The 12,856-nt window shown below is 40.2% G+C and overlaps 2 protein-coding genes across 2 annotated transcripts in view; both read right to left on the bottom strand.

Annotated features, from left to right (window-relative positions):
• The window catches only part of cerkl (ceramide kinase-like), a 40,873-nt gene extending 39,217 nt beyond the window's left edge, over positions 1-1,656 (bottom strand). Inside the window, exon 1 of the mRNA XM_036546011.1 lies at positions 1,121-1,656. Coding sequence (XP_036401904.1) covers positions 1,121-1,481 — 361 coding nt within the window. The 5' untranslated portion in view covers positions 1,482-1,656. The remainder of the gene's footprint in view (positions 1-1,120) is intronic.
• Positions 1,657-4,827: 3,171 nt separating this feature from the next.
• Positions 4,828-8,165, bottom strand: neurod1 (neuronal differentiation 1). The gene is made up of 2 exons (XM_036546080.1): positions 8,035-8,165; positions 4,828-7,154 (listed from the first exon to the last, which is right to left on the bottom strand). Exon 2 carries the CDS (start codon positions 7,143-7,145, stop codon positions 6,099-6,101), a length of 1,047 nt encoding a protein of 348 aa, XP_036401973.1. The 5' UTR covers positions 7,146-7,154; positions 8,035-8,165; the 3' UTR covers positions 4,828-6,098.
• Between the last annotated feature and the right edge of the window lie 4,691 nt (positions 8,166-12,856).

Here is a 12,856-nt window from a genome sequence, read left to right as displayed (position 1 = left end):
CAAAAGTGCCCAAAAAAGAGTAATTGCAGTGGGATGTTCAGTCTCGGAGGCCCTCACTCTTTGTTTATATCCCAGATGGAACATAGTGGAACTCGGTGTTTACTAGAGACTGTGACCTTAGCTTCTACCCTTCCCTGCTAGCTAATGGCTCCTTTGCACGCCAAATTACGACTGCCAGGAAGTTGTGCACGGGCGTTAGATGTGGATATTACGTCTTCGCTCAATCAGTGTGCACTAGTTGACTCCTGCCATCTTGATATGAAACACCAGGCGGAAGGCTACTACAATGCTGTGAGGGCAAAGTCATAAAATGTGAGTGGCGGATAAAAACGAGGCTACTGTATACCATGTCGTGCTTACAATAACAGAACAACAGTACTGAAGTGAACGTATGCTTCCTTAATACCACAATCTCCCCACACTTAGCTGTGGGTGCAGGTTTTGTTTGTATGGATAGGCTACATTTTTTCCAAATGAGTTAAGATGCTTAGCTAGTAGGCTAAATACTGAACATGCTGAGTTTGGAGAGTGCGTGGCTTAACAACAACACAGCGTGGTCCGGTCAATTCAAAGCAAAACTGCTTGAGGTCAGCATTGCGCTTATGTCGTGTGTAGACTGCCTCAGCTAGCTAAAGCGGTAGCATTCTGAAATGCTCATTGCGCTTGCACACTCGCGCTATAAATAATGCTACGAACTAATCCCTCCTCAAGCACATTCTTAATCCTAGCAACTCATCTGCTTCCCCACTGCCAGACAGACAGACACACACACACACACACACACACCAAAACACAAACACGTGACGTTACAGACAGATCTGAGCTCGCAATCGTTTTCGCCAGTAGCGTTAGTCATTAGCCCTATTAATTTCCATCTAACCCCCTTTACACTATACAGATATCACGAAAACACAGACACCCTTTTGCTTTTTACAAGAAATGGGCATAGTGAAATTCGTAAAACATATTTGATTTCTTGTATTATACCCATCATCTATTGTCAGAGCAATATTCCCTATCGTATCCGTTTTGTTTATGTTACTATCCCACTGTCATAGGAAAAAAAAAATGGCTGCACCGCCGATTGCCATAGAAACAGCAGAAACACAGCACAACCCACCTGTAGGGGTCTCGGGCTGGATTGGAGTCCATATTAACCTTGTCGCAGTCAGAAGTACGTCGCAGCTTTTTTTCTCTATTTGAAATATCCCTCTGACTATCGGTTCGTCGCTATTGATAACAGTGCTCGTCAGTTCGACCTTACTGTCGTCGGACACCGCTGCTGCCGCCGACTTGTCAGTGCTCATTTCACGAACCGAGTCAGAACGCTTCTCTCTTTTATGTTGCTGTTTCTTTTTCTTTTTCTTCTTGCCTCGATTGCCGGTGTTCACCGGAGACACCGGTTGAGTCTCGTGTAACTCCTCCCGGCTCTCCGACCAGGCACCCCGGATGTTTACACATTGCCGTGGGGACTCAAACATAACTAAAATGTGCGCTGTAAACCGTTGTTTCCCGCAATTAGCCTAGTTATATTCATTAGCAGGTCGGCGCGCCCCCGCGGTTCTTCGGATCTCGCATGGTTCCGCTATCAAACTTCCTCTCTTTGGCCTGTCTGTGTTGAGGCTTTCAACGGTGCGCGCCCCCGTTGAAAGTCCGCTGTTGTGGTTACGCGCCTGTTACTTGGTTTCACATTCCCTTGACCGGTTACACAGGACCATACACTTGCCACCTCACCTGTAGCCTACATAAATGTGGTACTGTACGCCCCAGTTGCACTGGGTACTGTTCAGGTCTATAGATAAGATATTCTAAAACAAAACAAATACTTTGATTGCAGACTAAAATAAATACCATTTTGTATGGACATTCTAAAAAGTTCTTTTTTAATTTAGTTTCAGTTCGTACATACTAGGGAAGCATGGTGAGACATGTTCCTTTGAATGATGTCTGCCTTGAAACGACTGGAAATTAATGAATTATTATTATTATTATTATTATTATTATTATTATTGATGTTGGCATACGCTTTGCTCCTCTAAGTTGGTCGCGGGCGGTTTACATAACATACAGGACGACAGAAGTATTCAAATGTGGTCCAAGTTAGGTTTAATAATCCCGCAGTACTGGACATTTTCCTACATTCCTATTAAAAACTGTAGGCCTTAGATAGCTAAAGTTCTAATGAGTGTCTTTTTGAGTACTTATGGTGTCAGACATTTTACCTAAACCTTCTGTGGCCAGTTCAGATGCACGAAGTATCCATTCCCGGACACCTATGTCTATGTATTTATGGTAGAGACCTAGTCCTTCGGTCTAATTGAATAGGTCAGCCTACATTTAACCGTATAAGGTTGTGTACATATGTGGCACATATACGTGAACCGCAATTTACATGGTTTGATAATACTTTTAGCACCTTGGAGAGTTCCTGATTGTAAACAATGTTTTCTCATTTTAAAAATCCCTGAAGGAAAACATATAACGTGATCGTTCAAAGCTCCAGGATGTCCTCCTTTCAACAAAACAGAGATATCAGTGACATGTGAGATCATTTCTGTTACCTACTGTCTCTGGTTTTATGATAACGTTAAATTCACAATGAATGCCAGCATTCACGACTTCCTAGCATATTTACATTTACAATCAGATTTACATTTATTCATTTGGCAGACGCTTTTATCCAAAGCGACTTACAAGTGAGGCAGAGTACATCACAAGCAAAAAGCCTCAGCAAGAATCAACAATATTAGAAGCGCATCATGACGGCGTTTCAAAAAGTTATCATCTAGAATAAATATCGAGCATATTAAACTGTAAGAATAAAACGTATCCTGTGGACAGTTAAAAGAACGTGAGTTGTGTTTCTCTAAAGACAGTTTATCCTGACACTGAAAGGAACTTTTACACACATGTAGTTTTTTAAATCACAGTGTTCAGTCCAATCCTTTAGTAGGCTACGTCAGAGATCTTACACGGCAAACTCACTTCATATAATTATTCATTTCACAAATCAACCTAATCTAATCTAAGGTAAAACATTCGCCTTGCTATTTTACGAACTGTCACAATTATTGATAGTCTAGAAAAGTGTTTCAGACATAGCAAACTAGGTTCACAATTTAATTTTGTGTACAACGGACATGTTTGACCTAAAAACGTAAGCTTTACAACGGCAAGTTAAATTAAGTTAATCCCTAGTAATGCAGATCGATTTAAATAATTCTGAAATATTTTTTTTCTCCAGTATCCGTTTCAGGTGCAGCCAGGTCATCTTTGGAAGTGAATCTGGTGTGAAATTATGAGACAGGTGAAAAAAGTCGTGGGGTCTTCTACAAATAGCCAGGTATACGTAAAGAGTATAAATCTGCAGAATATATTGCTGGCATTGGCTTTGCCTGTGTTTTTCCCATCTGATGAAAGTACTGTGTTATGCAGTGTGTTCATGCATAAATAAGATCATTTTCATAAATTAAACCCTCCCCTGCAGAAGTAACATCTGTGCCTCCTTCGGTTTGCATAAAAGATGGTTGCACGCTCGTGCCCCTTGACTGACTGCAGCAATCCGTGGCGTGGCGGAAAACCATTCGTTTTGTCCTTGAGCGTTAGTAGGTAAACTGAAAACGTTGACGTCTCAGATTGTTGTACCTCGTTTAAGTGAGTTGTATAGAATGATACTTTACTAATTATTTTGTGTATAGCCTATTATTTTAATTTGTTCTTACCAGTAAAATTGGTGCCTGCCTTCGCCGGGATGATTTTTATACATTTACATTTACATTTATTCATTTGGCAGACGCTTTTATCCAAAGCGACTTACATAGGTTACAGTTCTTTACAATGCTATCCATTTATACCTTGATTTATTTTACGCTTAACGGGGCACTCTCCATGATATGTCCTTGTTCATGAGGGCAAATCCCCTTTATTCGAGATATTTGAGGCGAATCTTGTCTTTATTTATTTTGTCATGTCAAGCAGAGGCGTTCGAAGCTAAATAAATTCTGGTAACAGGCTGCACAATATGTTCTCTTACTTGAAAAACGCACTTTTGTGGAAACCATTGCCTATTATTCTCGCTGTATGGGGATAGCCTATGTGGGAGAAAGCAGATTATGCAAATATGATTTAAACTACCGCCGAAGGGGAAACAAATGTTGCCAAGTGTATATTCTCAGGATACCTAATTCTCAACCACTGTGTGCACGGTGGATACAAACAACGCATTCTTCTATTGCGAGCTGGGCTCTTAAGTTTTCCCTTAAAGTCGAAACAGGCGTGACCAAGTCAAGGTTCTCCAAGAAGTTTTTAGAGGGTTCGTCAGCGTTTATCTGCGCTTTTTGTTTTAGCAGAACATGTTATGTATGTTATTCATACCCATGAAAACATGGTTGATTACAATATGCTTCTGGAATACATTATTTCGACCATTGCCTTTCGGGTGCGAAATATTATCGATATTAAACCATTAACAGCATTATTATTGCAGTTCGACAACCGATACCAAAAACTGATCTAATATTTATTTTCGGATTTAGCATGTTTATTCTGTTTTGAAACGTGCATACATAAATTTTTGGAGGTGTTATTTTATTAAATACATTACTGACGTGGCAAAAAAGTCAAATCCACATTTCGACAGAAAGATCAACCATTTTCAAATAATTCCTGCGTCTGAGCTCCGACGGAAATAAAACAGTAATATGATCAGTCAGAATAGGATTTATGCATTATAGCTTCCTATACTGACGTTGCTTCAGAATCAACCGACGTTTTGCACATGTAATGATTTCAGAAAACATACTTAACAGATTCACACATGAATTCCAGTATTGTACTAACTGACTTTATTCTACAAATGATAAATTGCGCCTTAATGAGCTATCAAAATAAAAACAATAATCCCATAGGAATTACATACACTAAGAATTCACACTGAAGGAGAAACGCAACCAAAGGTCCAATACTATCTGAAATATAAATAGTTCAGAGATGTTTCATATAAAGCCTCAATGCACTGTGGCAATACACCATACTATACAGGTTTACAAACAAAAGTACAGTACAAATTTATTCAAGTTGAACCGGCATCACACTTCAAACAGCATTTAGTCCGGACTGCGTGGTACATGCAATATCTATTGCGCTATGTATGGAGCATGTGGTATACTTCATCTACAGTTCTAAAAAAAAAAAAAAACTCCCGTGGGATTGGACCTGCTCAACCCGGTCAGCTGCAGGTTCCACGTTTCTCTTAATTTTGAAGTGACAAGTCACTAATTCTTGTTTTTAGGGTAATATATTACTAAGGGCACACCTGTCAGATCGATGAAACGCTGAAGCGCACGAGGATTAAAGAAATGGACTGAGGAAACACAGGAGATACGAATTCCACGTGACAGCCACGCGCCATACAACACCTAAATGACACACTTATGCAGCTTCAGACTAAAAACTGAAAATTTGGGGGCAAAAATGAAGTGATCAGAACTGTGCAACCTTGCATGATTTTACAGTAAAGAAGTGCTAAGGCAACATAACAGGTTTCTAAGCACTTGTCTGCTGGCTAAATCATTCGATTATTACTATCATCATTATTGTTTTGTATAAACAAGAGATTCCTCTGTATTTTATAAAACATTAATGGAGTTGCATGGGATAAAGTATATAATCGACCTTATAAAAGTTAATTAACAATTCTGTACAAAATCACAACAAAATAATTCGATATGGGATAGATAAGTAGTAAAATGCTGGTTGAAAAAAATATATATCTTTATTTACTTTATCAATTGGCCCAATATTAGATTAAAAATTGCATAGTTTCCTAATTATTGCTTGTGATTTTGTTACATGGATCATATAATCAACACATTCTGAACGTGGTCACACTAATTTCCCACCGTGACCTTAATATAGAAGCGCTATAGAGTATAATACATAAAGTCAATGGGAATATGAATTCCCACCCCTCCCAAAGGCAGTAACAACAATAAATACATACATAAATTCAAGCGTAATATTTGCACTTTTGCATCAGTGATACCCGAATGCGCGGACGCTTATTAAACGAGTCTTTCAGAACGTTTCATTGGATTTCGTCAATCGTGAAATATAGCATTCAGCTGAGCGTTCATGACTCTCTCGTGGTGAGAATGTCCGTCGTATGACATAATATTCTCCATCGGTATCTCACAACGCTGCGCGGAGCCTGCGTAAAGGGAGGCATGGCCCTGCGGCCCTGCCAGACCCGGCGCTGGGTAGTGCATGGTAAAGGCGTAGTTCTTTTCGAACTCTGACGAAGGCTCATGCTTGAAAGAGAAGTTCCCGTTGACGCTCAAGGGCGGGCTCAGGGGTCCGTCGAACGAGGGGCTAGTGCAGTCTGTGAGCGCGCTTTCAAAGAACGGCTCCAGCGCGCTGCCGTAAGAGTGCGGCTTCACGTGAAAGATGTGGGAGCTGTCCATTGTACCATACGGAGGACTGGGAAGACCGGGGGTTTGGTAGGAATAGGGATGGGCAGTGAAGGAAGCACTTGCTGTTTGCATATGAGAGGGTATTTCCTGGCTCTGTTCTGGAAGGAAAGTTCTGGGGTTCAGCTGGAGACAGCCTGCTACCAAATTAGTGGTCGGCTGCGATAATCCCTTGCATAGGGCCTGCACAAAGGACATCAAATCCGGACTTTTACCTGATCTCAGGATCTCGGAAAGGGCCCATATGTAATTTTTAGCCAGCCTCAGGGTTTCTATTTTCGAGAGCTTCTGAGTTTTCGAGTAGCACGGTACAACTTTACGCAAACTCTCGAGCGCGTCGTTTAGTCCGTGCATGCGGTTCCGCTCCCGCGCGTTTGCCTTCATGCGCCTCAGTTTAAACCTTTGCAGCCGGGCTTTTGTCATTTTCTTCTTCTTGGGTCCACGTCTCTTGGGCTTCTGATCATCCCCTTCTTCCTCCTCCTCGTCCTCCTCGTCTTCGTCGTCTTCCAGTCTGTTGAGCGCGTCTTCATCGTCGTCGTCGCCCTCTTTAGTCATGGCATCTCGCTCACCGTTATTTTCCATGCCACGTTCGTCCTGTGAGTTCAGACATTCATCAGTCCAGTTTGAAGCGCCTTTGGACTCTGCCATCATGCTTTCCTCGGTGTATGATTTTGTCATGATCGAACTCTGTTAACAGAAGAACAAAATATGTTACGGGTATAATAGCAGCTACAGATTCGTTTGGACACACACAGCACACAACTGACTTCTTTCTTGCTGCCTCTTGCAACTGCTTATCTCTTCAATTCTGTTATGTAACTTTGTGATCAGATCATAAGTAGATTAAACTCCTAAATACATTTTGCATTCACTGTGTATGTATCTACTGTTTACAAAAAGCGTCTGAATATATTTCGATTTAACAAAATACTTTGATCATGATGAAAATATGCTACTGGAATACAGTATTGTCAAAAAAAATACAGATCACTAAGTTATTAAGAAGAGTCTCTCTCTCTCTCTCTCTCTCTCCATATATATATGAGATATAGAGTTATTTTGTAGAAAGTTATTTTGTATATAGTTGTTAATGTAGTTTCATACATTTACTTCATGAAATGACGCTCTAATGTCATTACACCATATATAAATGTATTTAATATTATTATACAATCAACACATCCAATAAATATTACCCAATAAATAAATATATAGGACTGATGATAATAGTTCAACAAATTTGCTGTAAATTTTTTTTTTTTTTTTTTTTTAGAAAATACTTTTCTGTTCCGTTACCCTAAAACTCTTTAACAGGCAAGACTAAATAGGCTTGCTTCTTTCTTTCACACCTCTCTTCGGCGCGTGTTTTGTACAGATGAATAATTTAAAGCACGCGCATTGCACCTTGCTGCCGAACCACTGTACTTAAGCAACGCTTGCTTAAAACAAGCTTATACAAATCAATGCGCACCACTCCCTCCATGCATGCGCTTCCAGAAGTATGCTTTAAACAAATTAAACATTAATGACATTATAATCCAGTAGACAGATTAAACAGACGAGATACCTCTTTCTTGCAGTATGTCTTCTTTAACAGCGTTTCATGCCCCTGTGGGTGCGCGACAGGTCCCGTGGAGTATTGTGAGTGGCCGCACGGTAGATGCTCAGGTTATATAGCAGTGCTGCTGATTCTGAGAGATGAGCGTGTATGTCTGTCGCTGTGGTTAATACCCTCGCACCAACGACAGGCAGCAGGCTCCGCCCATTTCCCTGGCACGCGCCATATGGTCAACTACGTCAGGCAAACGGCCCCAAGCGTCACGTGACATATTCCATTTGTATTCAACCGAGCTCTCTATTCCATCCCTTTGTGGCCAAAAGAAAGTGGCCATCTGTCGCTAGTTAGAGACTCCGTGGACCTGTTTGTACCCGTAGGATGAATTAACCCTTTCAAGCACGGGGCATATTCTCTTAAATAACAAATCAAAACCCTCTCTCGCGCCTAACCAATTGGATGCACATGCCAGCGTGTGTATGTAGAGTACACAGGCAAGTTCAAATCACTGTTGTAGAAACTGAATACATTTAAGTGAACTGAATACCTCATAGTTAATTGATGTAATTAAAATGAAATAAATAAAAAAACTAGGAACTTGTTTGCTTTTACAGCTGACAGTAACATTAGCAATAACAATATTTACCATAATCGTAGTTTGTCTGTCTATGTGGTTGTAGGTACAACATGGGCCTAGTAGACCATATCCTCAGGGATCTTGACAACCTGAAGATAGGCTAGTGGGTCAGCCAAAATTAAACGTTGGTTTAAGCTTGTTTAAAATGGTCCAGTCGCCGTCACCGGTAATCTTTCTAATTGTGCGTGCTCTCATTTGGACACAGTGGCTGTGGTGTCTGGACTGACCCCCCTCAGTGGCGAGTCTCTTCTTTTCAGACTTGAGGTCGGCACGCGAGCTGCACGCGCACTAACAAAAGCCTGTTTCACGGCTCACTAGCCTGATCCAACGTTCAAAATCTGCTGTTTTCTATTCAATTTAATAATATCTGAAAAAAATTGACGTGATGACCGTTGAGAAACCAGCAAAACAAGAGGGGGAAACGAACAGACAATAAGAATGAAAAAAACGTATTGATTTTATCTTATGTTAGGAGGAACAGTTGTGTTAGCGGTTTAATTGCACAAACTTCCTCGATTATTTGTGCCCTCAATGAAATAAGAGCATGAATGCGGATTTGTGATTATTATAACTCCTGAAAGACGCACATATCTATCGCTGTGTCCATCTGTTACCGATAAAGCGGAGCCAAGAGGTGCGGATGGCCAAAAACAAAATGGACACATAGTGAAGTGAAGTAACCAAATCGTGCCTTGGAGGGATAGAATTAGTCAACGCGTTTCAGATGTCCACAACACAAAATATGCCAAACTGAAATCTCTTAATTGGGAGTGACATATTACCTTAATCAAAATAATTGATTCATATTGCACCAAAGAGGGGAAACTTCAGCCATTTCTATTTGATAGCCTACGCATCATTTGAGGAAACGTTGCTGTGGTATCAGTATGTTTATTGGTAAATTCACACCTATCAGTTTGCGGTAAAACGAAGGGGAAAAGGGCTAGCTTTTCAAGGTCTCTGCAGTTTAATTGATCTGTGTGAAGTTTCTGGTGAAATAGTAACAATCTTTATATGTGTTTGGTCAGGCTTTAAAGTGCTACATACACAATGTTTATTTAGCTGTGGTTCATATGTGCCTAACATCTGGTAATGGTCCGAGGCAAACGCGAAGAGTGCAGGTCCGCAGGTCGATAACCAGGTAACCGTGAAGTGCCCGTAGTAACTAGGCGCCTCACGGAGCCGGGAGAGAACAGCTAATCTCTCATAAATGACAAGTTACTCTGGTCAAACTCTCATCCAGGGACACAAGGTTCACTCGGTTTGTTTGCCGCTTTCATTTTGTAGCGTCACCGTGCAAACCATGGCAGCTACAGCAAAGTAATTAAACAAGTTCAGCACCACCGACAGCTACTCTCCTTGAACTGGGGATACGTCGATAAAGCGCAATCAGTTCGGCGCATCTAATTTCACATTTTATTACGCGGTCATACCTGGAAAATAATACCGATATCTGTAATATTATCCGTTCGACACGTCACCTTTGACGTCTGAAGCCAAAATATCGAAACTTTAAACGCTTGTGTGCTTCAGTATAATTCATTGTTTCCTCCTCAGAGTGATTTTACGCGATGAGACAGAACAGCGGCAAAAGTAAACATTTACAGAAAAATTGTAAAAGAATAATAAAAAAAGAATTGTAAGGGTCCCCAGAGAATCATCAATTTGAATATATTTACTTATTTTGCGGTAAACAGAATTATTCTGTTTTGACACTTGCTCTGTTTCAACATGTCAATCTAGATGGAAAAGCGGGCTTGTGCAGCACAAACAGGTAATTCATTGTAAGGTACACATTCACGTAAGGTATACATTGTAAGCCGAGAAAACAGCCATTCGATTTGTATCCAATATTATCCTTTGATATATTTAAACAGCCTGTGTGAAACGTCTGTTATTATTATTATTATTATTATTATTATTATTATTATTATTTATTATTATAAATTGCATGAATAATAATAGAAGGAAATCACTCCTTCTTTAGAAAATGGCCTTCGTTCACAATGAAAAGGATTATAGTTTTAGTCGTTTGTTTGGGTTAAAACAATAACAATTATTTAAATACCAGTGAATACCAATGAGTGGGGAAAATGTTCTGATGTCTTAATTTACATTGCAGATAGTATTGTAGGAAAGGGATCAGTTAGTGAGGGCCCTTTACCGGAGCATTAAAACAGGACTCACTGGCATTCGCATAACCAAACTCATTCTGAGATCAACATTTGTGAATCAAACTCGCGCGTGTAACTTTATGCCGTAAGAAAAAAAGACTGAAGGATGCCACCCACCAGTGACAAAAGCGTGGCAACACGTATTCAGTGTGAAGAAGATAAATTTGTTTTTAAGGTACGATTGCATGGGGGATTCACGGCTTGACTGAGCTCTGATTTACACGCTTTGCCACTTACGTGCTGTGAAAAAGGGATGGTGTTCGGTTGCAAACACGGACTGGGCCCGTTTCGATGCGATTTAAATATTGATGATCTGACCTTTCGTTTTCTCTACCTAATCAAAAAGCCTTCTCCCAAAACAGAGACCCGGTGCCTCACCCCAGTGCCTTTCCGCTCGAATAAGCAGTTAGATTAAACGAAGCCAACTTCCCATTTCACTGCGCTCTCGTCGGACTAATTGCTTATGCAAAAATGCAGATTTGTATTAATTAGTTACTCTGCTGATTAGTTCTTTGGTATTTTCGCAGAATAAATCATTCTGGAAGAGAGGTGCAGACATTATTTTTTGGCTGGAGACCCACACGCGGCTCAGGGTGGAATACGGTTTCCATATTAAAGGAAATGGCCGGCAGAAGCGGCTTTGCGCGGAGGTTACAGCCACCTGCTGCACGCACCTGCAGCGCAGCCCTTTCCGCGCGCAGGTCCCTCTTAATTACGATTTCAACCTACAGACATTTGTGGTCTTTTCGCATGATCACATATTGTCTTCACATAGTCTTTTGCGGATTAAAAGTCCGTGATTTTCGGGTGTGGTGGATTTCCGGAAACGTTTGAGAAAGTGTAGGCAAAAATTGCAATTTGACCTTTGATTTCAGTGATGAATTCCTGAATGTTTGACCTTTTTCGTGTCAAACTTTTTTTCGTCATGGAATTTCTGCGCTGTTTTATTTAGGGTGGAAGTATTCTGCCTAAAAGCATTTAAAGTCTGCATCACCGTGTGGCTTGATTTTTATTTGTCATACTTCAAAACGGATAATACAGACAATACAGATGTGGCACAGAATTGCCAATCTCACCATGCTTGATTTGGCAAAATTTGATCACGCTGTAAAAGTGTTTGGACGTTTACGGGTTTTGACGGTGTGGTCTGCGCTAATCACAAAAACACCTCGTAGACCAAAGCGCCCTCTGGCGGTTGTGAAGCATTTTCCTATTTCGCACTCTTTTTTGCATTAATGGAGAGAGAGGAGGACACATTAAAAGAAGAAAAGCCACTCAAAAATCCACTAAAGCCACAATGAAGCCACAACATATGCTTATGTATAAACATGCCGGAATTTGAGCGTACAGTACTGGGTGTTAGAATTTTAAGCACTGCGCACATTAACATTACGGTGGAAAATATTTCATCATACGATGATTTCTTTATCTAACGTGCTCCATAAAAGTGGCACCCGCCCATATATCACAATGCTAACCATCCTCCGGGAAAATAGCAAAACAAATAATACATTCCATGTAACACAATATACCGCCCCATCTGTTTGCATAGCAAACTATGAATTTTAATTAAAATTCCACCGAGACCAGAAGGAAGACAATAAAATGGCCATTACGGTTTTTGTTAACACGCAACACACATGTGCGTTATCCGAAGAGCATAAGGGGAACAATTTAGATCAATATTGAAATTCTGATATATATATATATATATATATGTATATATATATATATATATATATAACAAGTTAGGTACTTTATACTCTGCTATTGAATAAGACGGGATCGGAAAAAGTCCTTTGAATTTCATCTTCAGTTTCTGACATCTTCTGCAGACCCACAATGGAGGAGAAACCTCTTAATGGATGTTTATTTTTCTTTATTAATTAGTTAATAGCTAATATATCAGTCGACGTCTTAACAACCTTTGTACTTGTTGACATAGTGATTCGTGCAACATTCTACCTAACAGAATTTTATTTAAACATACATACCTTTGCGAATTTCACCCAATGTCTAAGCG

Source organism: Megalops cyprinoides, chromosome 14 (genome assembly GCF_013368585.1).
Source record: "Megalops cyprinoides isolate fMegCyp1 chromosome 14, fMegCyp1.pri, whole genome shotgun sequence".
NCBI lineage: Eukaryota > Metazoa > Chordata > Actinopteri > Elopiformes > Megalopidae > Megalops > Megalops cyprinoides.
This window is presented reverse-complemented; position numbering and strand designations above follow the sequence as displayed.